Source organism: Callionymus lyra, chromosome 4, assembly GCF_982586985.1.
Source record: "Callionymus lyra chromosome 4, fCalLyr1.hap1.1, whole genome shotgun sequence".
Classification (NCBI taxonomy): Eukaryota; Metazoa; Chordata; class Actinopteri; order Syngnathiformes; family Callionymidae; genus Callionymus; species Callionymus lyra.
The window spans coordinates 16873138-16899377 of record NC_141821.1 but is presented as its reverse complement, the minus strand read 5'-3'; the positions used below and the strand labels follow the sequence as shown (position 1 = coordinate 16899377).

At 38.8% G+C, this 26240-nt stretch overlaps 2 protein-coding genes across 2 annotated transcripts; one reads left to right on the top strand and one right to left on the bottom strand.

Moving 5' to 3' along the window:
* Positions 1 to 9913: 9913 nt before the first annotated feature.
* On the top strand, positions 9914 to 16676 carry sbspon (somatomedin B and thrombospondin type 1 domain containing). Its single transcript, XM_087788968.1, has 5 exons — positions 9914 to 10364; positions 13200 to 13394; positions 13469 to 13547; positions 16232 to 16408; positions 16484 to 16676. Exons 1-5 carry the CDS (start codon positions 10142 to 10144, stop codon positions 16599 to 16601), a joined length of 792 nt encoding a protein of 263 aa, XP_087645094.1. The 5' UTR covers positions 9914 to 10141; the 3' UTR covers positions 16602 to 16676.
* Positions 16677 to 16817: 141 nt separating this feature from the next.
* Positions 16818 to 23198, bottom strand: terf1 (telomeric repeat binding factor (NIMA-interacting) 1). Its single transcript, XM_087788967.1, has 9 exons — positions 22779 to 23198; positions 21996 to 22091; positions 21767 to 21888; positions 21581 to 21667; positions 21359 to 21508; positions 19106 to 19254; positions 17537 to 17631; positions 17400 to 17452; positions 16818 to 17327 (listed from the first exon to the last, which is right to left on the bottom strand). Exons 1-9 carry the CDS (start codon positions 22945 to 22947, stop codon positions 17175 to 17177), a joined length of 1074 nt encoding a protein of 357 aa, XP_087645093.1. The 5' UTR covers positions 22948 to 23198; the 3' UTR covers positions 16818 to 17174.
* Between the last annotated feature and the right edge of the window lie 3042 nt (positions 23199 to 26240).

Here is a 26240-nt window from a genome sequence, read left to right as displayed (position 1 = left end):
CCTGGTTTATCATTAATTTAAGTAATAAAAAAAGAACATCTTGCTGTCCATTATGAGGCGAGCCAAGCCTTGAGCTGGACGCCACAGCTGCAGCACAGACGGCACCAGAGGTAGCGAGTGATCAAGCTGTGCAAACAACAGGAGCAGGAGCCACAAGGATGCCAGTCGGCACAGAGAGAACAACAGTTTACATCCAACACAATAACCACTATGACTTTAAATAAGCTATTCAGTTCTCTGCTCAAAGTGTTTAACAACCTGGTGAAACTTGGAAATCTCATTCTGAATTGAGTCATAAACTTTAGTGTCTTGTAAAAATGAAAAAATTCATATAGACGACTTATATCTAAATGGATGGAACTTTATATTTCTGCAATAAAAAAGTATCACAGATGAAAACTATAGCCACAAAAATATCGGTAACCACCCGGAAACAAAGGCATCAATCAATAAAGAATGATGGTTAGGTAGGTGTTCGGGACACGTGTGTCCCACCGGTAGTGGACCAGGGGTCAGACCCAGGACATGCTGGAGAGATTATGACTAGGTCTCCTACTGGGAAGAGCTAGACAATGTAGCTGAGGCGAGAGAAGTCTGGGTCCCCCTGCTGAAGCTGCTGCCCCCGCGACCCGAACACTGATATGCGGAGAATGTACATTTCCTCAAATAATTACCCCTGCCAAGGAGGTTATCTGATAAATAATTCTGTTGATGCAATCAAAAATAGATCACCTGAATTTTAGCTGAGATATTAAGATGGTACACATATCTGTTTTTAAAGATTATATAATAAAAAGAAAATTCTGAGAAGTACCTGTAACACAGCAGTAAAACAACAAGATGAGATAAATTGACCAGCTCAACTTGGAGTGTGCAAGTTTAGGCCATCTTTTATTAGAAAATATTTTATTGGAATCTGAAAGCTTTTGTCGTCTTTTTAAAACTGAAATTAAACAATGTCGTATTTTGTTCTGTTGATTTTACCGTAAAGTTATTCAATACTTTGACTTGACTTTCATCCATCTTTGTGGTTGCGAGGTAAGATCACCAGAGTTTTGAAAATAAATAAAAATGTCAGTGGTGACACCTGAAGGCCACGACACGTAATTAGCCGATATCTCGGTCCTTCTGCTAAGATCCATTAATTCCAGAGTGTTTGTGAGCGAGATAAAGTTATCGCTCTACTCGTGTCGGCTCCTCAGCTGCCATCACTCTCACTCAGAGCTAATCAGAGCGCTGCAGTCAAACACTGCTGCCTCAGTGTCATCTGAAGGATGACAGTGACCTGCAGTCAGTCGCCACGGTCGTGGTCCGCCGAGGATTCTGGGCCTGAAAGTACCAGATCGAGGCCGTTTAATCCTCTAAAGGACTTTCAAGTTGGAGGTCAAGGTGTTTTTTTTTCTGGGCTTCTAGAGGGAAGAGTGAGATGGTTGAGCAAAATAACTTTCATAATTGTCAGTTAATGTCAGTAACCAAGAACCCATGAAGGTCTGTAGGACAAAGCACTCTCATTCTAAACGTCTGATTTGAAGATAGAATATAATTCTGTTCAGAAGAAGTAAATGAAGTTTTCTTTTGTCATCTTAAATACCAACTTGTTCTTCTTTCATCTGACAGGAAAAAAACTATATTTAACCCTTTTACTAAAACAATAAAAAGAGGTTAATAAAGTTTACTTAAAACAAATGACTAAACTATTGAGACGTGATTATTGTCACTGAACAATTCAAGAAGTCTGAAACACATTTGCAAACTCAGAAACAAATGAACAAGCTCTGAAACACATTTGCAAACTCTGACACAAATGAACAAACTCTGAAACACATTTGCAAACTCTGAAACAAATGAACAAGCTCTGAAACACATTTGCAAACTCTGAAACAAATGAACAAACTCTGAAACACATTTAAAACTCTGACACAAATGAACAAACTCTGAAACACATTTAAAACTCTGACACAAATGAACAAAGTCTGAAACACATTTGCAAACTCAGAAACAAATGAACAAGCTCTGAAACACATTTGCAAACTCTGAAACAAATGAACAAACTCTGAAACACATTTAAAACTCTGACACAAATGAACAAACTCTGAAACACATTTGCAAACTCTGAAACAAATGAACAAGCTCTGAAACACATTTGCAAACTCTGAAACAAATGAACAAGCTCTGAAACACATTTGCAAACTCTGAAACAAATGAACAAGCTCTGAAACACATTTGCAAACTCTGAAACAAATGAACAAACTCTGAAACACATTTAAAACTCTGACACAAATGAACAAACTCTGAAACACATTTGCAAACTCTGAAACAATTGAACAAACTCTGAAACACATTTAAAACTCTGAAGTAAACGAACAAACTCTGAAGCAAATGAACAAAAGCTGAAACATATTTACAAACAATTGAACAAATTCTAAAACAAATGAACAAACTCTGAAGTAAACTAATAAACTCTTTAAAAAATGAAAAACAATTGAATCAAATGAACAAATTTTGTAGAAATTGTTGAACAGGTTTGTACATTTGTTTCACAGTTTGTGGGTGTTTTTTATGGCTGTAGAATTCTTTCAAAATATATATTTTTGGCACAAGATAAACTAAGCTTTAATATCTTAAAAATACAGTAATCAATAAACTCATGTCTCACCGTCGTCATGCATGTTTCATCGAGGAAGTTTCCGCCTATTAGTTTGAATCTGTTTAATCTGTAGATAAGATAAATATTTGTGGAGCCAAAACCATTGATCATATCAATAACTAGTTTAAACCTGTGTTTAACACAACAGTAACAGCATAAACAAGTTGTTCAAAGTGACAAATCTCTGTGTTGTTTGTATTTGCAGAGACATGAAACGGTCACTTATCTACAGCGAGGGTCCCGCCTTCGCTCTCTGCTCACACTCAGGTGTGTGTTTCGGAAACATGTGCTGACCTAGAATCACACGTACTCAGGGTCTCGCTCTCCGCCGAAGGGTTTCTCCGTCCCTTTCAAGCTCAGACCAAATGAGCTGGAATAACCAGTCAACAATGAGGTCTTTAATAAGAGCCTGCACACAAGTGGTTTATGCTCTCACTCCGTCTCCGCTGAACCGGAAGCCTTCATTGTCCGGCTGCTGATTCAACAGTTCGGCGCAGATGGCGTGGCACGACTTCGGAAGTGATCGCCGTGTTTTTCCCCCCAGAAGCATGTAAACGTGTCTCGTCCTGAAGAGTCCTGATAAAGTTTCACCTGACTTGACGTCCTGCCAGTGAATCCAACCAGCGAGGGATCAGTTCGCAGGATTATACTTTCGTCTCAAAATCCCGAATTCCTTAAACGTGTCGGCCAGACCGAAAGGGAAACACGATCCCAGAAGAGTCTGAGGAGAATAATTTAACGTTGTTAGCCATGTTGCTGCTCTCAGGCGTCCTTCACACACACACTGATCTCACAACTCGATGTCTGTTGTGAAGATATCGGTGGAAACATGATGGTCAGAACTCAGCAACAGTGGCTCAAACTATTGTAGATTACTGATGCGATGCCAGGAAGTCTAAAGGAACAAGAGGGTGGGAAGTGGAGCCAAAAAGTTGTAGTTCACAGACTGTCCACTTGAGGCTGGCTGTGTACACGTACACACCCTTTAACAGTATAAAAAACACATTAAGAGCGTATTTTAAAACACGGCTTGGGTTTTAAACAGTAAAGTTTCAAGTAAACATTTCTAGTTATGGTTCACCAAAAATTCAAACTTCACCCAAATTTTCTTTCTTTTCTTTCAGACTCTGGTTAAGACGAGGGGCAGTTTGAAATTATTGTGCGTATTTATTTTATGTTATGTCGGCTAATAGACTCGCACTTTAAGTTAAAGTAATGGTTCACCCAAAATTCAAACTTCACTCATTTTCTACTCATGTCGACTAAGGGTTGAAATTATTTTCAGAGTAATCTGTTTACAACAGGGATATAAATCGGAGGTACTTCAGGTTAATAAATATAGAGTAATTACTTTTTTTTTTTATAACGAGGCTTCAATACAAGATGGCTTTACAGACAAACACCACGGATGAATTTGGATGTTTTTAAGCTTCTTTTTGGAAGAAGTTCGTCCACTAAACTCAAGTCGCTACATTAAAATGAACAAACATTTGTCTATAACTCTAAAAAAGGAACAGATTACTCTGAAAATAATCTCAACCCTTAGTCGACATGAGTAGAAAATGAGTGAAGTTTGAATTTTGGGTGAACCATTACTTTAACTTAAAGTGCGAGTCTATTAGCCGACATAACATAAAATAAATACGCACCATAATTTCAAACTGCCCTCGTCTTAACCAGAGTCGGACTAAACCAAGATGGCCGCAGATTGGGGTTCAACAGACGAGTGACGTCACAGAACCACCATCAAACAAAACAAACCCCTTCTCCGTTATTTTATTGCACAAAGTAAGAAACTCAGTGTTTTGTAAAAGCTAACAGTTAAAAACATAACATTCTCCTGATTAAGATAAAGAAAGTTATAGCATTTGGTTTTTGGAGACTTCTGACACTGACTCAACATAAGCAGCAACTGAACTTTATAGTTTACACATAAAAAAAAACAAAAATCCCTGTTGAAAATTTCTATTTTCAACAGGCGAACTTTGAGTATGATTTAAGGGCTTTTATGTTCTTATCTTGGTCTAAATATTCCTGAAACATAAACACTAACCTGCAACGTATATTCTATGTTATGTTAAATTATTTTGGAATCTCCCGGCCAAAACAAAGGCTCGATAAGGTCAAAAGAAAGGGGGAAGAATGGGGACTGAAAAGACCTCCATTCAAAATGTTTTATGCCATGTGGATATAACCATAAATAAGAGAGATTTCCACTAAAAAAAGTTTTGTAACTCTTGTGTACCCTCTCGAAAACTTGATCCAACTTCTTAGTGAGTTGTTTAAAAAAAAAACACTGGGGTGAATCCGAGGGTGGAATCTAGTGAACTACACATGTAGCCCCTTTTTGTTCGTACAATCTGCCACCACATCAAGATAACGTTTTTTTATCGTAGAAAGTATTTGCTAACAAGCCTTTACAGCCACAAGGTTAACATATTTGACATATCTTTGTGTCGTAAAAAATCCCAACTTTTATCTTTCCTGGTTATCGTCGACAACACAGCAGGGGAAGGATGACGGTTCAACTCGACAGAGATTGACGTGAAGATTTTTTTTTTGGGGGGATATTAATAGACGTCGCCCTTGGCACGGCGACCGCAGCAGAAACAAACCCTTTATGTCGCTCGCTGGCATTTCACGCGTTGATTTATGAAAGTGGCTGTGATGGATGCAACGTCTCCGCCGGTCATTATCTTCACCTGAGGTTCTCGTCTCCCGGGAGACGGGGGGTCAGGCCGACTCCACGTCCAGCTCATTTACATGGATATGAAACGACACGCCCGGACAGGAGAGCGATGAGAGGACAATTACCGGAGATGATGTAAGAGCCGAGAGGAAAAACTTACATCCATAACTCTGTCGATCGCTGTCAGCGCACTGGCGCCGCTCCAAGACGTCCACGCCGCCTTTCGACCATCGAACCGTGACGACGCATCATTAGCGCGCTATCGCTAAGAGGTCAGCGAGAAAATAGATCCTTCCTTGTTCACCTGTTGTTTTAGGAAGGATTTCTGGACGAAGTCAAACATCCTCCTTCAACTCATGTGAGCCGTTTGTTTTTGATGTCTGAACACATGCTCTCCCGCCCGGAGAAATGTGCCCTCAGACTAACCTTGGCCAGATAATGTACACATGGATGGAAACAGGAGACATCTGAGCGGTAGATTCATGGGCGAGCAAACAAAGTTTTTTATTCATGAGACGCCGACTGGCTGCACTCGTTGGACGGGAACAAACTTGACCTGATTGGCGCAAGTAAGTTCAGGAAATGTCGCACAGTGGGCGACGGAAATACACTCACAACGGAAAACGTGGCTTATTTGAAAACCTCTTTGACCCTTGTAAACAAATGTGTTTGTGGTATCCCTTGTGTTGTCTCTGGGTCAAGGTGAAGGACCTCCCTGGCTTCAAGAAATACATATGCAGTGGTGGAGGTCGTTCACCTTGATCAAGAGGTAACACAAGGGATACCTTAAACACATTTGTTTTCGGGCCACAGGGTCACCTTGACCCGGAGATAACACCAGGATTAATAATTTTAATGCGTGTAGGCCAAGCAAGAGACTGAATCTTTTCTCAATGTCAGATGGTTAATTAATAAAAAACATCAAATCATTTATATAGCTCTTATATAGTTAGGATAAACTAAAAAAAACATGGCCTAAATTCACAGTTAAACCACACGAAAACCCACAAAAATTAATAAAATAAAACAAAATAAATCAAATAAAAAATAGTATTAATCAATTACCATAATGACAAATATATATTCAAAGAAATATATGAGTGACCAGAGAATCTGGAAAAAACGTTTATTTAATAATAATTATGTATAAATTACATTATAATATTGTTGTTTATGTCATATATATTCAAGCCATTTATACATTGATCTCTTTTATTTTTGCATGAAATTTATATAGATTTCTTTGCTAGTTCATTCACATCATGTTTTTATATCCAGTGGTGATTAAAATGAGTGTGATGGTGTTTCTCAAACCTAGTCAAAAGATTTAAAAAAGACAATGTAAATATATTTAAATCACATACTCCAAGTGCATCAAGGTAAGGATCAGAAGTCCACTTTTAAATAAATATTAATTCCATTTTAGTGTAGGTTCGTTATGATGTATAAATTTAAACTTCTATAAAAAAACAACCTGATTACTATAGACTTCGACGTCTAAGCATGGATGTATTTTAGAGGTTTAAAATACACTACAAATATATATTTTTAATGCTACAATATTCTAATCGTTGAGGTCTTTTAAACATCTATTTAAGGACAAGATAGTAGCGATGGTCTGATGAAGCTTCATGAAGCAGTGTCACTATTTTCAGAGTCCACTAGATGGTGCTACTTTCTGCGCTGTTTTCCTTTGTTTTGAAAAACTGTTCTAATGAAACATCACATCCTTTTTAAACTGATGGCGCCACCTACTGACCTCTAAACAACATGACACTGTTTCATGAAGCTTCATCAGCACATCACTACCAGATAGACACTGACTTTAAGAAACATCTTAAGACATTTTTATTCGTGCAGGATTTTCCTTGATTTTCTGGAACTCCTGTGTTATTCTCGGCGTTATCTAGACCTTTTAAGTATATATTTTATTGAGTATTATTTAGAATGCTTAAGCGCTTTGTGACCCTGGTCTGGAAAAGCGCTCTGTAATATAAATATATTACTTACTTACTTACTAGGGATGGTTTCTCTTTTGAAACCGGATCATTTTCAATCGGACTGAAATGTTCCAACAAATGATTTCAGACACCGAATAAAATCAAATTAAACTTCTCAGGAGTTTTGCAAATCTGTATCAAACTCAAGGACATTTTTACTTCATTCCACGTGCGTAATACGAGCTCTTTAATTCTGCTACAATAATGGAACTCCAGGAAGTCAATTAATTCTTCAGCTATTCTTCGACACTTTGATAAATGAATCAAACAAATCCAATTTGTGGCGGATTTTTCTCTGCGACGGTTCATTCTCGTGTCCCTGAAGATCGATTCTGACATCCGACCGGGTCCTGCTCGCACCTGCTGGTTCGGCCTCTTCACAAACAAACCCGGTTTCTGAGACGATCCAACATTGGACCAGAGACAAACACACACTTGTTGTCGAACGTTTCACTCTCATTCCTCTCACGCACACGCTCTGAAAACTCCCGAGCAGGTTTGTTAGCGCGGCGGCTCTGATTGTGTCTGACAAGTGCACAGTGAGGGCAGGAGGTCCGGGCCGGGGGTCCGTCAGATGTAAAACACACAAGCTTTGATGTCGACTCTCGCAGCCCAGGCCACAGCAGAGTGATGCAGCCGTAAGTCCTGGATCACTACACACGTCACATCATCAAGTCCTGAGTGTGTGTGTGTGTGTAATCTTTTATTTGATTCTTTAATATTTTACATCCCTGAAGAAAGTTAGACAAAATAAAATCTTCTATTCTTATTGATTTGCTTCAACACTTCATTTATCTAATTTATTTATGTTTGACTATAGAATGTCGGGTTCAATTGAGGTTCCATGAAATTTAAATCTAATAAATATGACAGTTAAAACAAAAGTTAATATTTGTAATAGGATACTTTACTATCAAAAACTATAAATGACTTATTTTATTAATATAACGTCTATGTTCCATTGCTTTAAATAAACACACAGGATAATTGATACTATCTGTCAAACTTAAAATGTATGGAAGTTTTGGTTAATACAAACACATTTTCCCAAAAAGAACCAAATCTAAAGAGTCTTCAACATGTCTTTTAAAAAATGGCAATGAATGGCAGTGATGGGCCGACGAAGCTTCATGAAACAGTGTCGTGTTGTTTAGAGGTCAGTAGGTGGCGCCATCAGTTCAAAAATGATGTTTCATTAGAACAGTTGTTCAAGACAAAGGAAAGTAGTGCAGAGACCGCCATCTGGTGGACTCTGAAAAATAATGACACTGCTTCATGAAGCTTCACCAGAACATCACTAGTTAATGGTGTCTGTCAGCTTTTATTTTTAAACTCAGTTTTCTACAGAACCAATAAGGTTCATAAATGTGGTTAATGTGGACATGAAGAGAACAGGTGTGACTTGAGAGGAAGGGAAGTGAAGAAGACCGACTTGCTGTAGCAAATCTTGATAGGAAATTCTAAAAACAGATTAGTCCAGTTTGACCTAGTTTTATATTAAGTTGTAAAAGCCATTGATCTATTCTTAGAAACCTGAGAAATGTAGAATTTAAAATAGATCATGAGATCCACAGAAACGATGTTACACTTCACAATCACAATCAGAACTCAGCCTGCACACCATCTCATCTTAATTGAACTCCTGAAAACAAATGTGTTTGTGATATCCCTTGTGTTTTCTCTGGGTCAAGGTGAATGACCTCCACCACTGCTTATGAATTTATAGAAGCCAGGGAGGTCGTTCACCTTGACCCAGAAACAACACAAGGGGTATCACAAACACATTTGTTTCCGGGCCTTCAGGTCACGTTGACCCTGTAGATAACACAAGGGTTCATCTGTGTTTTAGTGGACAGTTTGATGACCGGTGTTGTTTTCCAACTGGTATCGTATAAATCTTTTTTCTGTCTTTCACAACTAGGTTGACATCAAGTGTTTTTCCTTCATTTTAGTCTTTTCATCAGAACCTGTGAACAACTTCAATAATATCACTTATCTTGTTTGTAACATTAGCTCTGGTTTCTATTAAAAATATATATAGTTCACACAACATCCTGATTTTCAACCATTTAAATATGTATTTATTATTATTATTTATTCATTTTTACATTTTGACCACGTAGCATATTTGAAAAACTCATCGGTGCTAATGTTCTGTTTAGTTTGTGATCCTAAATAAATAAAAATAAATCTCCTCAATCATAAATTCACCTGGTCGTTAATTGGCTCACAAGCCCACAATGTTGTATATAATTTTAAAAAAAACACACACAAATAAAAAAGCCAGGTCTTTCTCACAGTAACAACTACTTAAAACTGGAACTTACTTTTTGTCTTCCGCATATTTGTCCTTCAGGTCTCCCCTCAGGTGAGGGGGGGATTATTAACGGCCTATTAGAAAGATGAAAACACGGAGGTGAGAATCAAAGGGTGGCCCTCGCTCAGCTGGGCCTCTTGCACAATACCCTGGACTCCTGCCAGGCGACTCACATTCCTGCCTCCTTTTGTGGGACACAAGTTGGGGAAAGTGTCATCAGTTACATGGAGGCAGAGGAGAAGGACACACCCCTCCTGGTCTTTATCTGATCTCCTGGAGGGAGGTGCTCCGTGAGGAGACACAACAACACCGCACACATGGGAGTCTGAGCTGCAGACCTGCTTCTCCAGGCTGGGCTGGACACAGGAGACGGGCACAGGAATTCCCGGGGTCACAAGGGATCGTTTTTTTTTTTTTTTGGGCAGGGCTGGTATTCCAACCTCTTCCGACCATGCCAGAGGTGGAGTAGGAGCTTATCAGGACCCAAGATGAGAACTCATGAGGTGACGCTCCTGCTGCTGGTGCTGCTCTCGGCTCTGACCCGGGACCTCCTGGTGGTCGGAGGCTGTTCGGGGAAGTGTTGCCGCGGCAGGGATTCCAGCTGCGGCGCCACCGACTGGAGGATGGACCGAGTGTTCGGGAGCTGCCACTGCGACGAAGGCTGCGTGAAGACCAAAGACTGCTGCTTCGACTACTTCACGGAGTGCCCAGGTGAAGGATGAATGCAGCCTATTGTGTGATGTGTGCGCACACCTCAGCTACACAACGTTAGATAACGTGTTGCACGATGTGACCTGGAGGAGGTTTATCTGGCAACTCTTGACACTAAAGATACCAGTCCAGAGGATGATTACACTAGAACCGCAAGGGTTGGAAAGATTAAAGTTGTTTACCAGGAACTTTTATTTAAACTTAAGTGAGGAACTTTTTCATCCTCAGAGCAGAAAGTCTTCAACCGAGGTGGTTTCGAACCTAAATTTTGAAGCCTTATGCTTATTATGTTTATTTCTTAAACCTGCTGGTTTAGAGACGACGGCAGAATAAGTTGATCCGGTTCCGTCTCCATTTCTTGAAGTGAATGTTCCTGAGGCTCTAATTTGTGATCCATTAACTGATTTGATTCAACTCAGTAACGACAGTAACGCTGCTGAGAAATATTCCAGGTGAGGCTCTTTTCCAGGACATTTCCTGCCATTGAAAGAATCAGTCGAACATAGTCTTAACTTAGATGATATTAACTACAAGTGAAAATCAACACTTTGACAGATGATAATGAATAATAATGTTTATTATGCAGTTTTAGATTTAAATGAAAACTCATTAAATTATACTATGATATACACTATACAGAATAAACCAAATTAATATTAAAAACTTAATGAAAACTATTATCAACCGACTGAACCAGGGGCATCAGAAATACTTTCTACACACTCATCACACACACCCAGCTAATAAAAGAAAAATATGTATAAAAAAAAACTTGTAAAAATAAAATGTCTAAACTAAACAAAACCGGTCGAAGTTCAAAAACGGCGCTACAAAGTGAGATATACAAGCTAGTAACATAGTATGAACGTGCATCGTTGTGTGTTGATACTATCAGGGTCACCTTTTTCAGCGCAACAAAATCATATTTAGAGACGACGCTTCTCCTTAACCTTATGTATGATTGGCTGAGCTACATAAACGTGACGTCACCGATGGGTTCTTCAAAACGCAACTAGATCTGACTAATGATGACAAAAACATTATAAACAGACCGTGAATCAATGCAAATATCAGTGTGAACAACATACAAATTCATGTATGAAATTCATTCAAAATGTCTTTTGGTGATTATTTTCGAATCAAAATGTGCTATTATATAAAATAAATAAACAAAAAGCTGTAGTTGAAGGACGGCTGGCCCATAGAAGGCGCTGTTGATCGCACTAGTTAGCATAGAAGCTAACCTAAATACACGAGGGAAATAATAAATGAAAGTCAAAACTCAGCAGACAAACCCACTGTCTCATTGACCGTTCTTCTATTTCTGTGCCGACAGATCAGACTATTGACTAATAAATCATTAAGATTTGGGCAAAACGAAGCGTTGAGTTTATCCTTCATGTTGAAAATTCCGTCTGAGCAAAAGCTTACAAGCTACAAATTGATGCTAAAATCCACAGAGACCTCAAATGACCCGTTGAATAGACTCCAATAGAACTAGTTTAAACCCCTTTAGTAGAACATGGTCGAAATAATAACAAAATAATTGACGTTTTATACGAGTATGTTTTAGCAGAAACGAGGATCCAAGATTTTGAACGAAGAAAACAAGAATACAACAGGGGTCTCGAACTAAACTAGCAGGGGTCACCTGAGGTCAATTCTTCAGTCGCATCTTAACTATACAACCAAAGCTATACAATTGATAACATTTGATGTGATGATATTTTTTATTTAAACAACGTTGAACACAAATGGAGTCTTGATTAAAACGTAGTAAATAAATGGAGGGCTGCAGAATATCATGTTAGCGAACCGCTAGCAACAATCTTCTCGTTTCACTTGACATTAGTATCATATTTGAATTTGAGCTAATGATACCACTTTGTTAGGTCAGAGTTGATAAGTAATCCGTTAACTTTTTAGAGTTATAGACAAAACTGTTTGTTCATTTTAATGTAGCGAATGACCAAAATGACCAAAATGACCAAAATGACAAACATGTGGATGCGCTTGCATATCTATCTAGAGTACTTCCTGTTTATAATGCTTGCTATTCTTAAAACGGCTGCCAAAAACAAACGTAAAATTTAGACTTTTAAATGTATTTTCTGGAACAATTGTTCTCGTCGAGGCTTCAATACAAGATGGACGTTACAGACGGGAAGTATGGAGGTATTTGGATGTTTAAAATGTGTCTTTTTGGACAAAGACAAAGACAACTGAGCTCCAGTCGCTACATTAAAATGAACAAAAATGTTGTCTATAACTCTAAAAAAGGAACAGATTACTCTGAAAATAATCCCAAATGGACATGAGGGTGAGTAGAAAATGAGTGAAGTTTGAATTTTGGTTGAACTAACTAAGTAAGGGTTGAGGACTTGATCTGTCTCCAGTGGCTCAAGAAATGTAATCTGGATCAAAGTGATCGGATTTTGGAAATCCCATTTTTTGGCAAACCAGGATCAGATAATCCTTCAGTTTTTGCTTTCATGCCGGCTTTTCCCTGCAAGATCGGATTAGATCAGCCTGATCCAGATACGTTTTTTAGACTCCTAAGAAGTAGAGGGAGCAGTACTTCCTACGCCAGTAATCTGAATCTGTGGGATTAACAAAAACCGAGCTCAAGAGCCGGGAAGAATCACAGGACTTGATCAGTCGCTCACTTGACTGGAGCTCACAGCAAATAAGGAATCCTGGTCGTCACCCCGCATCAGTGCAGTGAGGGGTTCACTCTCTGCTCGAGCTCAAGATCCTGAAGAGGACGTTTTTTTTTCTTTCGAAATCCTCTCACGTGTTCCGTTTCTCCCTGCGATGGTGACGGGAGGTCCGCAGGTCACGACTGTTATGTGGGCGACTGGAGTTTCTGGAGCGGCTGCGCCAGCCCATGTCGGCCGTCGCACAGGGTCAGGGTCCGTCACGTGACCCGGCAGCCGGGGAACAGTGGGAAGCTGTGTCCGGGCCTGGAGCAGCGGGCCGGGTGTCGCGACTACAGAGACCACCGGGGGCAGCAGTGTGGACACGACGCAGGTAGAAAGTATTGAAAGATCCTTTTTTTTCTTAAAGAGAATCAAAAGTCAAGTTTGTGGCTCGTGTCTCTCCAGGTCCGGCCTTCATCACCAGCATGGAGTTCAGCAAAGGCAGACCAAAGCTCGACCATTATGGAGCACCGCTGAATCCTGGGTAGGTCCAACTGAGAGGCACCCATTCTTAACGCTTGTGTAATCCCAGGATCAAGGTGACCATAAAGCCCGAAAACTAATGTATTTGAGGTATCCCTTGTGTAATATCAGGGTAAAGGTGACCCTAAAGCCAGAAAACAAATGTGTTTTAGGCATCCCTTGTTTAATCTCAGGGTCAAGGTGACCCTAAGGCACCGAAAACAAATGAGTTTGAGGTATCCCTTGTGTTGTCTCTGGGTCAAACTTCCATAAATACATATGCAGTGGTGGAGGTGGTTCACCTTTTTCAAGAGATAATACAAGGGATACCTCAAACACATTTGGTTGCGCCTTAGGGTCACCTTGACCCTGAGATAACGCAATGGTTAATACTTTCTTAGTAATATATAAAATAAAAATATTTAGGTTTTTCGGAAATAACTCCTTGAACCTTATATTAAGGGGGGGAAAAATAAGAAATATTTATTTAATTAAACAGGATGCAGAGAAAAATAATCACATTTAAAGTGATATAATCTAAACAAAACAGAAGGATTCAAAAGTACTGAAATACTGAAAACCTAAGAGGAAAAAAAATACACTAATTCAAAAGATAGAAGAGATATATAATCTTTAAATGTAAAAACGTGTTTTTACATTTTCTGAAAAGATGTAATTAGAAAATATTTTAAATAATATAAAGGAAGTGGACTTAATATTTTAAGATCAAATATTATATATAAAGCATTTAAGGCGTAAGGGAAGGGTTTAACTAAAGATAAAAAACTGAAACTACTATTCAAATGATTCTTGAATTTGACTTCATGTGTAAAAAACAAATAGTTTGCGAGAGAATGCATAAAAATTAAAGAATTGTTGTTTACATGGGGAAAAAATATTGAAAAAGAGTCATTCAATTTAAAAAAGAAAACTAGTAGAACTAAAATACATTCAATTAATTGTGAATTGTTACTGTATAATGGCCAGAGATAGAACAGCTAAAGCTTCCTTTGATAAAAGGTCTTGGTCACATGACTGTGTCGCTACAGTTCAGCCAAGTACGAGTTGAAGAGTTCATCACTTCCACAGAAGGCTTCCCTACATATGGTTCCGGTCAACAGACGGGAAGAGAAAAAAGCTCCTTTCATCAGCAGGTGTTTGCTCACCTGCAGACAACACCACAGACAAGAGACCGCCCTCCATTCATGTCAAACGTCGTGGACACACAAAAGCAAATACAGTGTCGGAAGTAGACGAGTTGACGTCAGCGGTGATTCACGCTCTTATCTTCTTAAACCAACAAGACTTGTGTTGGAAGTTTCTTGTTCCAGTGAGTATGTGATGACATCATGTTAGTCTGCTGTAGCATCGTTTCACAGTCACCAAATATATTAGTTTCTTAGTCGTTTTGACTCAAATGTTTTTTCTCTGGATGGATGAAAAAGTTTCCAAGTTGTTGCTTCATTCTAAAAAGTTTCAATCTGGTTTTTGGAATTTGATTTTTCGGATGAGTTTCAACGGCGTTTAGTCATTTTGGGGAAATTATTTAGCAATTTTATCTGATTAATAATGACTGTGTATTGACAAGAATCTGGAGATACGTTCTACGACACTGGGGCAACAATACAATATATTGTGATACTGCAGGAACAATGATATATTTGTAGTATTGTCGAGCACTTGAATTCAAAGACTACATGATTCTCAACGATGCTGAAGTCGACTGTATCCTCTCGTCCTCAGTCATAGACGGGATCTTGCCGGACTTCATTCTTCCTTTGGCTGTGCAGGATGTAATGAATGCTGCCATCTAGCGGCAGGAAGTTACATTGCAACACAAACATGAACAAATAATAATAATAATAATAATGCCACGAAAATGATAACAATAAGATAAAGATAAAACATAATTTGAAAACCCGATGTGAACGTGAAAAGGAATATCATGATATATCAATATTTTCTTCATTATGTATTTTGAATATAAATATATACATATTTAACATTTTTATTTTCATCTTATATAGGAATGAATGTAGAATAAATTCCTTTATTCATAAATTCATTTTTATTTTATTTCTAAAATTATGCCAATTTAAATTAACCCTTGTGTTACCTCTGGGTCAAGGTGACCCGGACGCACTAAAATAAATATTTTTGTGTCGTTCTCTTGTGTTGTCTCAGGGTCAAGGTGACCCAAAGGCCCGAAAACAAATGTGTTTGTGGAATCCCTTGTGTTGTCTCAGGGTCAAGGTGACCCAAAGGCCCGAAAATAAATGTGTTTGTGGTATCCCTTGTGTTGTCTCAGGGTCAAGGTGACCCAAAGGCCCGAAAACAAATGTGTTTGTGGAATCCCTTGTGTTGTCTCAGGGTCAAGGTGACCCAAAGGCCCGAAAACAAATGTGTTTGTGGTATCCCTTGTGTTGTCTGGGTCAAGGTGCACGACCTCGACCACTGCATATGTATTTATAGAAGCCAGGGAGGTCTGATACAACACAAGGGTTAAACATCTTAAAAACCCCCACAATATTTCTTGCCACAACACTGAAAATTCAACTGCACACGGATCATGAGCGACTTTTCACAACAGTTTCAGGAACAAAGATGGATCACCAGCTCCAGATTAAACATTCCTTTCCCCCCCGAGATGCTTTCATATCGCCCCCCGATATTTCCCCTTGACCTCTTGACCCCCGCCCTCCACAGGTTCTGTGTGGAATTCACGCTGGAGTCTCGCTCCCCCCACTGCACGGTGGAGAACCGGCCTCACACTCTGTGGATGCGTTACGTGACGGAGGGCTTCAAGGTGTGCGTGGCGTGCGAACCTCCGGCCTTGAGGAACGACAGCGGCCGCTGCCGGGGAGACGGTCAAGGGTCAGACGGGTATGAAGCGCCCGCGCTGTTCTCCGCCCGACGGGGCGTGAAGCGAAGAGTAAACATGAGGCCGATGTGTTACAGGGAGGACCTGCTGCACTGGCAGGCGGTGGGAAACCCCCGATGCAGTGGCACCTGGAGGAAGATCCAGAGAACACAACGGTGCGACTGTCCCGCCCAACACAGCTTCGTCTTCATCTGAGCGTCTGGAGAGACTCGTGTGGAGAATCAAACCAGCTGCACTTTACAACCACCAGGATGAATCTCTGAGGCGGCGGAGATGAACGTCCTACAGCCATCGTGGTTAAAAGATTTAACCGAGAGCCATCGCGAACATTCCAAGTGTCACTTTGACGAGTTACTTCATGACCAGCTCAGATCTAATCACCGTGGAAACAAATCAATCCAAACACATGTATAGAGTCAAAAGCTTTCATTACATAGATGCTCCTGACAACCCGTGTGTTTAACGTCACAAAAATAACAAATGCAAACTAATAAAGCATGACTAAAAATTTTTTTTTTAATTTGTTCATGAATAAAGGACGGACATGTCTGAGTTTTTAATGTATTCCAAAAAAAGCATTTATATACATTCAATTTTTCTTAAAAAAAACAACTTTTAAAGACTTTACTTGTTTAAATGAAATCTTCTTAAACTGTATTCTTTGTCTAAGGCGCCCCCTGCAGGAAGGAGTAGCAAAAAGACGCAAAAGCAGAAAAAAAAAATCTTGGTGTTTTCAGTTCTTTTGACAGGAGGTTTTTCTCTTTCACCTCATTGATGTTTGGCCAGAACCCGCCATCGATCCTTCAGCATGACACTGGTCCGACCGCTGAATTCGTACTCCGTGAGAATACGAGCCCACTTTCCTGCACCGAAGCGTTTAACGCCATTCTTCAACTTCTGGTCCTGCTCCCAAGTCCACTTCTGTAGAGAGAAACGACAGTTCCTGATCAGTGCGATTCAACTAAAGCTCTCTCCATCTTTCCTTCCACACACCTGAGGCTTTCTTCTCTTCTCCGGGGACGAAGACTTGAGCTTCTGCATTAACACTGAGGAACAGAGCGACAGCGACGGCTACAGTAACGACTGACTTGTCTTTTATAAAAAAAAAAGAGAGAAGTTCTTGGACGTACCGGCCGCAGGGACTCGACTCAGACGGACATGCAGCTTCTTGGCCGAGGCAGGATTCCACAGCTCTTGCGTTTTGGACGAGAGTGTCCGTTTGCCTCTGCGGGGGAAGAGTTCAGAAACATTTGAACGGTATATCGGAGTCTAAACACTGAAGGGCATCAATATAAGTTAAATGACAGACGTTCTTATTACAATTAAATCATTTTGTGTTTCAATGAGAAAAAATACGAGTCGATAATCGAAAAAGAATGAATCTAAACGACTAGGAATTATTTCACTTTTTATTCAACCAATCGTTTCAGTCCATTGAACTCAGTCACAATAATGTACAGTTGAACAGACTTTTACTAACTTGATTTAGAAATAAGTGACGCCAAAAGATAATCAGTGGATCAAGTTTTTATCTTTCTCAGATCTAGGATACTTCTTAGTGAGGTATTTTCCATACATGATGTCATACTCATCATACTTGATCACATTGGACACTTTGTCTGCTGCTATTTATACTGAGTTGAAATCGAACACAATTAAAAACTGGGAGCTTTTAAAGAGAACCATCTTATCACAGGACAAACTTGTATTTCAACTTGACACAAACGGATTTCCTCTTAACAGACAACAAAACCCTTTCCTAGAACGCTGTAATAGTTTGTGATTTTAACCACGAGACATTAAAAAAAAAAAATCGATGATTTGTGTTCTACACGACTAACATACTCCGTTAGTCGACGACACTTTTAGTCTGACTCAGGTTAACATAAAAACATGGCAGACAGAGAATCAAGGACCACGCAGATTTCCACGGAATGTTCATTAACATTCCCTCCTGAACCCCTTTTGTCGACCAAATTCTCGACAAAATATTTTCATAACAAGCCTTTATCATGTGAGAAAAAACAAGACAGGATTTTATGTATAAAATGATGGTAAAAAAAACAAAACAAAAACAAGACAAAAAGTAGTATCTACTAGTTCAACAGGCTCTCAGACACTGTAAGGAACAAAGCAGATTTTCATCGTTTCTCACAGGCTGTCAAAGACTGGCTTTTAAACCAACAGTCCTGCTCGCACCAATAGTCCCAGACAGGTATTTGACCATCATTGACATTATTAGATTGTACTGTGTTTTTTGTATATTTTTGTGTTTTTGCTTTATTTGTATGTGATGTATTATGTAAACTACATATGGAAAGTAGCATTGTGCTAAATCTGGTGCAGTCATCTTTTTAATGGAACTGCACATTGTCCTTTTAAAATAAACTAAACTGAACTGAACTACTTTTCAGCAAATTTTTTGGCTTTTGCTGCATCATGACTAGTGTGGTGCGTTCAATATTAAAGGAACAGTAACGGTGTGTTCAATAGCATGTGAAAAACAAAAATCACAGAAAAAAGGTTTAAAAATCTGTCTGTTCAAGTCAACTATCAAATGAAAAACCACCTTGTTTGATGTGGATTGTCAAAATAAGAATCTTGAGTCTAAGTGAGTCGTCTGAAAAAAACAAACCTAATAATCTGGAATTAGTTTGAATTTATATTTGAGGAGAAAAGTGACCCGAAAATGAACTTACTTCACCACAGTTGTCGTTTCTGCCGTCCTGGAAGTTTGTCCCGGCAACTCTGCGTCGCCATTTTCCCAATCCTCCGCCTCAGAGTCGTGTGTGCTCGTGTCTCCACTGGCTTCTGTGGGTCGTGACTGCTGCACCATTTTTGTGGCTTCCTAGTGGAGAGAGATCCAGAAGCACCGTGAGCGTACGACCATCACCTCTTTGAAAAGAGAGCTTCTTAAAAGAGGACAGATTACTGCGTTGTTATGGAGACAGAAGTGTGAGAAATGAGGCTCGTCGCCGCTGACCTGTCGGCGTTTGACCTTCACTGCTCGCTCTCTAGTCATTTTTCAAACCTTCACTACGGGCAGGTATTTGAAAGCCTCGGCACCGGCTCATTTGCCCTTGTGGCTAATTCTGATGAAGAATCGTCCGTTAACTTTGAATGATAATGTCAGGTGAGCACTTAAGGTTGGTCAAGACATCATCAGTCAAGGAACAGAGGGACACGAACTGGACTGAACACACAAGCTAAACGTTTTTTTCATTACTCAAATGAAAGAACTGAACAGGTCGGCCATAATCAGACCTAAATCTCCACGATGTGTTTGATGAAGAACCCTCTGAAGGGTGAAGTGGGGACGAACGCCTTACATCTTGTGCTAAGAGAGTTAAGAATGATGTGTCTGATATAAAGATAGTTTCCTTTTATAAGAGAGCGAGACATTGTATCAGTCAAAGGGCTGTGCTAAATAAGACATTTTCTTTCATGCAGAAAGGTATAATAAAGAAGGCTTAAAATGACATCAAGTGAAATTGTATGAACGTGCAACTAAATGTAGGATATTGACCCCTTTAACTGTGATGAGCTCCTGCAAAGCACTCAAGTTTGGTCAGTGCTGCACTTTCAAGGTGTGTGTGTGAGCAGCACGAGATAAAATCAATTAGTGTTTATGTATCTTTGTACCAAGCTACACTATGTGTAACTTATATATATCAGTGGCGGGCCGTGCATTTCACACATAGGTCTTCAGTGGCGCACGTTTGAATAATTACACCTCACAATAACTACTTTAAGGTTCTTTATACACCAGAGGGATCTGAGTGTGTACTGTTAAAGGTCAATAATACGTTTATCATCAAATGAACACAACATCAGTGTATTATTTTAAAACATATCTCCTACTACAGTCTGTGTGGTTTTCATGGCCACGACACACACACACACGCTCTGCATCGAAACTTAGTAACACAACAACACACGGAGGAACAACAGCATCTAGAATTTATTCAGCAGCAACGTCAAGTTGAGAGTCGCGAATATATGAATGATCGACACACAACAGCCCGATGAAATCAACCAGAATAAATGTCTTAAGTTAGGAAACAAAATCTCATTAAATTGCAGTGAAACACACACACAAACACAGACAGATACAATTGAATTTATTTTCTGATTATGTTTTGGCCAGCAGAGAAGGCCCGCCACTGATATATATATATATACATATACAGTATATAATAGCTGCATTTTAAAACCTACAAAGGTTGGACACAGTGTGTGAAACATTTTTCTAGAAGGTCAGCATTTTGCCAAATTTTTTAATTTGAGGATGTTTTGGAAGAATATATTGAATGACCAACAGGGCATGATAAGCAGTAGATTAATTCACCATGTCTGATTTTTAACTTTTAAATGATGACTAGATTTAACAACAAACAGATCAAACGATCGCCTGACACAAGGTGCTTTACAAACAACTATGTATGTGATGTATGGCTGTCAAAGCGCTTTGTGACCCTGGTCTAGAAAGGCGCTATATAAACAGAGATTATTATTATTATTATTATTATGTACTAACAGTCTGCATCTTTGTTGAGGACTACAGATGGAAAGTAGCATTGTGCCAAATCTGGTGCAGCCATCTTTTTGATGGAACTGCACATTGTCCTTTTAAAATAAATAAACTGAATTTACAATTGGACAGACTGACTGAAAAGTATTCATCTTGACACGCACATACAAATTTAAATTGTAAGATTATCAATGGAGAATTGAAAGATGTGCAAAACTTTAAGTTTAGTCAATGTGATGGTTGAACAGAATTTGACACTGCTTTCTTAAATTCAGGTCAAAATATAAACATGAAATTCAATCTACTTTGATTTGAAATTTGACCTACTTTGAGCACAGTTTGACACATGTGCTCTATACCCGGCATGATAAAATGCTCACAAAAGAAGACATACGTCATATTGTGTTTGGTGGCCTCTCACCTTAATAATAAAGTCGCAGGGATCCCTCCTCAAATACGAGTCCACGAAGGACTGAACTGCCTCCATCATTCGATTGAAGCTGAAGCTCTGGAGTAAGGGGTGGTAGGCATCGGCTTTCTCCACAACTGTCGTCAGCTTCACTCTTAGGTTCTGTTTACAGGCAATGATAAAAAAATCAGCAGTTCAAATTAAATAAAACATCAGATAAAAAACTAAACGTACCTTTGGAAAATAAGATCCATTTTCAAACCACTCTAGAGCAGATTTAGCCGACGATTTTTCACCATTGGTCAGACACACCGCCACAGACTGAGAAGGTAGGAATAAAAATCATCAGTATTTGGATCTATCTACTAAAGCCAAACGTAAATACAAAGTCTTTATTGAAGGAACATAACATCCACGTACCTGGACTATCAGGAGTGTCATTATATTTTCATAGTCATCTGATGCAGTTCCTTTGAGCTGTGACCATACTTGGGCAGCAGACATCAGAGGCATCACTTTATCGTCTTCCTCAAAGAGAACATCTAGAAGACATTAAGGGAAATTGTAACACCCGAAAAGACATGTAAATGTTTTGAGGGTGGTCCAGTAATGTTGCATTAACATCTGGTGCCTTTGAGATATTTCTTACCCAGCTGTTTGGCATGCATGACACGGGCCAGCATGGCACTTATCAGGAACTTCTTATCAAAAATGTCTCCTTTGAGCGAGGCACTTTTGGAGATGGCTGTTAAGTTTAAAAACAACAAGACAACTTTAGATATTGCAGATCCACTTAGAAACACAATCAATCACTTCATTCCGTATATTCTAAAAAAAATAAGGATGCAGAAAACTGAAACATTTCTCTGATAAATTAGGTGAGAGGTGGAGGACACCCTGGACAGCTTGGCATCACATTGCCCTGCACTAACAGACTACAAAACAGGCAAAAAACTACAATTTAACACTGACACTATTTTGTGTTTACGTTGTTGTATTTTTCAGGTGTAAATGAGTTAATTGAAAAAGAGAGTCACAAATGCAGTGGACATTTTGAAATTTAAAGTCTATTGTTTTGGGCCTTGGTAGTTGGGCATGTTTGTAAAATGTGTGAGAAGTATTGTTTATTGTCTTCAGACAATTTAAAGAAGTACGGAAACAATGTTTAAAATCGGCTACAGACAATCTTCTGGACAAATCGTTAAATCTAGCCATTAAACAAAATTAAACTTTAGGTAGATTTCGTGTGAAAACTGATTCGGTCCAGCATAATCTCACCCATACAGTGTATTTACTCAGTGTTTATTTTAAGTTAAAAACCCCATTCCAGTTACGTAAATAACGGCTAAAGATAAACGTCTCCCGGGTGATTGTTTTTGTTTACGGAGCTAGCCTAGCATTAGCATCTACTTCCACATTAGCATGTACTTACACTCAAAGGATGAAAGAATTTCACTAAACGCCTCCACGTTTCCTTCCTTAAAGTGGCGACAGAGACTCACGAAGAGGAAATCCAGCACCCATCCCGTAGCCACTGTAGTGACACGAGAGAAAGGCAAAACGTCTGCATCCTCTTCCTGACGTTTGTTTTTAGACTTCATCGCTCTTCGTCTTCTTCCGACTCTTTTTTTTGTTTTCCGCGCGCTGTTGCTTCCTCAGTTTACGTCCCTCTCCGAAGCGGCAGCGCCACCTGTTGACTTGGAGGACTAATTACATACACGGTAAATGATCGATTGTTGGATGGATGGATGGATGGATGGATGGATGGATGGATAGATCCCTCTGGAGGAAATTACCCCTATATTGACAATTTCTTCTGTTCCACTCAAATCTTAAATATATTTAAATAGTTTATATATTATTTAAAAATAAAGTGTCTTCAGAACTAAATTCGGAAGCCGGAAAATTCGAATACGTTCTATTCTGGATAAAATTAGTAGCATAATTGATTTGAACTCCAATGTTAAAACTAAAATGTATAACAAAGTGGCTAAAATGTATACGATAGTACATAAAATATGACGATACAGTGTATAACTGGTTGTCCTTTAGAAAGGAAATAAGAATGTAAATTATCTGATTGTTATTTGAGCATGAAGGTTCTACACTAACTCTCAGCAAAAATGGTCACTCTGGTCGAAGGTGATCTAGTTCTTACTTTTAAAAATGTCATTTAATTCCTAACAGATAAGCATATTTAGAGTGATCAAGGGCCCTTGTGGCTGGGTGTGGAAACATGTGGTTAAAATAGAACCAAAACACCCAGCCCTCAGAGATTGCCATAGAAGAGCAGTGCTAGTAAATAGGAGGCAGGTTTTTTAAGAACAAAGGAGATGCTCGGCATAGAATCAACCATAAAGGGATCACTTTGATGAGTCATACGATGAGAGAATAAAAAAAATGTATCAAGAAAATAAGTCACCATCAATAAGCAGTAGTCTAATGTAATAATATGTCTTCATGATACTTGGAAGGCCACTAGATGGCACTCTCTTCTTTATTTTCTTTGGCACTTATTTACTTATTTAATAAATCCTGTCATAATCTTGAATCTAAGAGTGCCATCTAGTGGCCTCTTTAAATGAAGTTGATTCACGAGGCCTCGTCAACCCATCACTAGCTGCTTATGTTTGTCAGTTTCTGAACTGAACTCTTTCGAGGTAAGAAGATGAGTTAGAATTCCATTTTAATTGCCTCTCGTTTCTTTCTATTTTCATAGACTTCTCTAATGGTGATTGAATCTGGTCTTGTATGAGGGCTTCTGGTCTGCCAGCTGCCTTGAGAATCCTGTTATTCATGAGCTCATCTTGGAAAATAACCAACATTTAGGCCTGGTTTACTCCTCCTCTTTGTGTCCCAGTGTCTTTTTGGGTCTTCTTTTCAACGTACTGTACATTCAGGAATATAATAAAATCATCCTTTTCATCGCTGTTTCCAAAAGGAGAGATTCATTGAAACAAGAAGGGGAGTCAGGAGAAGGAAAAAGGAAATCAATTGTGATGAAAGTCAGAGGAAGAAAGACAGAAAACATGTTTGTTATGGGGAGAACAGTAAAGAAGCATGAGGTAAACAGGTAAGATGAGTTAAGGGTAATTGAAGAGTAAGGGATCATCAGGGTGGGTGAAGAGAAGAGTGCAGACACGGCAGAATAGGCGAAAAGGTAGGATCTGGTCCATGGAAGGTTTATAGGATTTATAGTAGCGAGAACCGACTATACAGGAAGCACAGATAGCCGTGGCAAAGATAAAAATATTGAGGAGAAGATGTGTGGATAAGAAACCAAGAAGAAACATGGATATTCTGGCTAAAGAATAATAGAGATGGAGATGAAATGAAGATAGGCCGACACAAAACAGGTGTTTCAGAAGTGATAATAAAAGTATCTTTATTATGTTTTTTTTAATCTCATAATTATGCATCTTTGTCTAATCCCTCTCCACTCACTTTATCATTTAACATTTTACTTTTGTTTTATTTTGGGTACATTATTATTAGTAACAGTCTGATGAGGCTTCGTGATACAGCATTTTAGTGAAAGCACTGTATCATGAAACACTGTCTTAATTTTGAGTTGCCACTGGATGTCACTCTTTATATTGTTTGGCTCTAATCTACTAATTCAATGAAACCGCGCATCATTTCCAAACTTAGAGTGCCATCTAGTGGTCGGTCAAAATTAGGACACTGTATCATCATTTTTTTTTTGTGTGTTTTCTCTCCATTTGAGCGTTTTTGATAGAAAAACTCTCTTGAAGTTTGACCTGCTTTTCTCTTATTAATGATTTGTTTATTTCCTTGTATTTGACTTATTTTGGACTTTGTTTGTTCATGTGTTTTTTGTATCATGCCAAGACTTTCAATTAAAAAAATAAAAAAATAGAAATTCAAAGTCATTTCCCCCCAATATGGCTTAATTTAGGCAATACACTAACTTGCTTAACCAAATGTTGCATTCATGAGCCTAAAAGTGATGGAACATTAACCAGACAGGAGTTATATACACATTTATTTGTTATTCTGCATATGCTAATAGACGTAATGGGGAACAACGTTCTACAGAAATGTTGACATACATGTATCATTACAAAGTGTTTTGTGGTCACATAATTGTTCTACTACATGCATACAAAGATGTTGCCTCTTACACAAACAGTCTCAAATAGTGTCTAATGACGAGATTTCTCAAAGCAAAACAGAAAATAAGGGGCAGAGTACAATAAAGACGTCGGAGAAAATTGTGGCTTCATGTGTTCTAGGGAGCAGAGTTTGGGAAGTAGGATCCGTGGATAAGTCAAACGCCACTATCTCGGAGAAAAAAGACAGTCTGTTGAAAGCATGGATGAGAATGTAAATGTGAGACAGAGCGCAGTCCATTCCGTTTTTAGCGAAGAGAGTTTCTAATATTGACACCAAGGGAACACTTTTTGACCTTCGAATCTATCCTAGCTGTCAAAATGAAAGCCTATGAAATGATCACCAGAAATACACAAAGGGAGATGTTTGTTTTTTCAACAAAATCTATTTACACAGAAACAAAGACGGAAGAATTCAAACCCAAACTAGTTGATAACCTAAGAGCACTGGTTATTGTTAGTGAGTTAGTAAGTAAGTACAGTTAGCATCAATTTGATCAATTATATCGTGACTTTAGGGCAAAGAAAAATGGACAGAAGGAAAAATGAATCTGTTTAAATTTGAACTTTTTTTTTAACCTTTTGATATATATTTTTAATTTCGACATAACCAACAACAAAGGCTTCCGTGTTGAGTTGACCTTGTGCTTGATATAAAGGTTTCCTATTATTTGAATCTGTCAAAAACATAATGAATAGATCCCCAATACAACAATTGAATACTGTTCATCCTTTGTGTGTAGGCATTCCGAAAAACTATA

What these genes read in the sequence shown, in the direction of transcription:
- terf1 (XM_087788967.1), bottom strand. Translation starts at nt 22,947, where the DNA reads ATGAAGTCTAAAAACAAACGTCAGGAAGAGGATGCAGACGTTTTGCCT. An exon ending in CATGCATGCCAAACAGCTGG is followed by an intron (nt 21,889 to 21,995) that starts GTAAGAAATATC and finishes AATGTCTTCTAG; the next exon opens with ATGTTCTCTTTGAGGAAGAC. An exon ending in CCTGCGACTTTATTATTAAG is followed by an intron (nt 19,255 to 21,358) that starts GTGAGAGGCCAC and finishes TCTCTCCACTAG; the next exon opens with GAAGCCACAAAAATGGTGCA.
- sbspon (XM_087788968.1), top strand. Translation starts at nt 10,142, where the DNA reads ATGAGAACTCATGAGGTGACGCTCCTGCTGCTGGTGCTGCTCTCGGCT. An exon ending in CTACTTCACGGAGTGCCCAG is followed by an intron (nt 10,365 to 13,199) that starts GTGAAGGATGAA and finishes GGAGGTCCGCAG; the next exon opens with GTCACGACTGTTATGTGGGC. An exon ending in GCAGTGTGGACACGACGCAG is followed by an intron (nt 13,395 to 13,468) that starts GTAGAAAGTATT and finishes GTGTCTCTCCAG; the next exon opens with GTCCGGCCTTCATCACCAGC.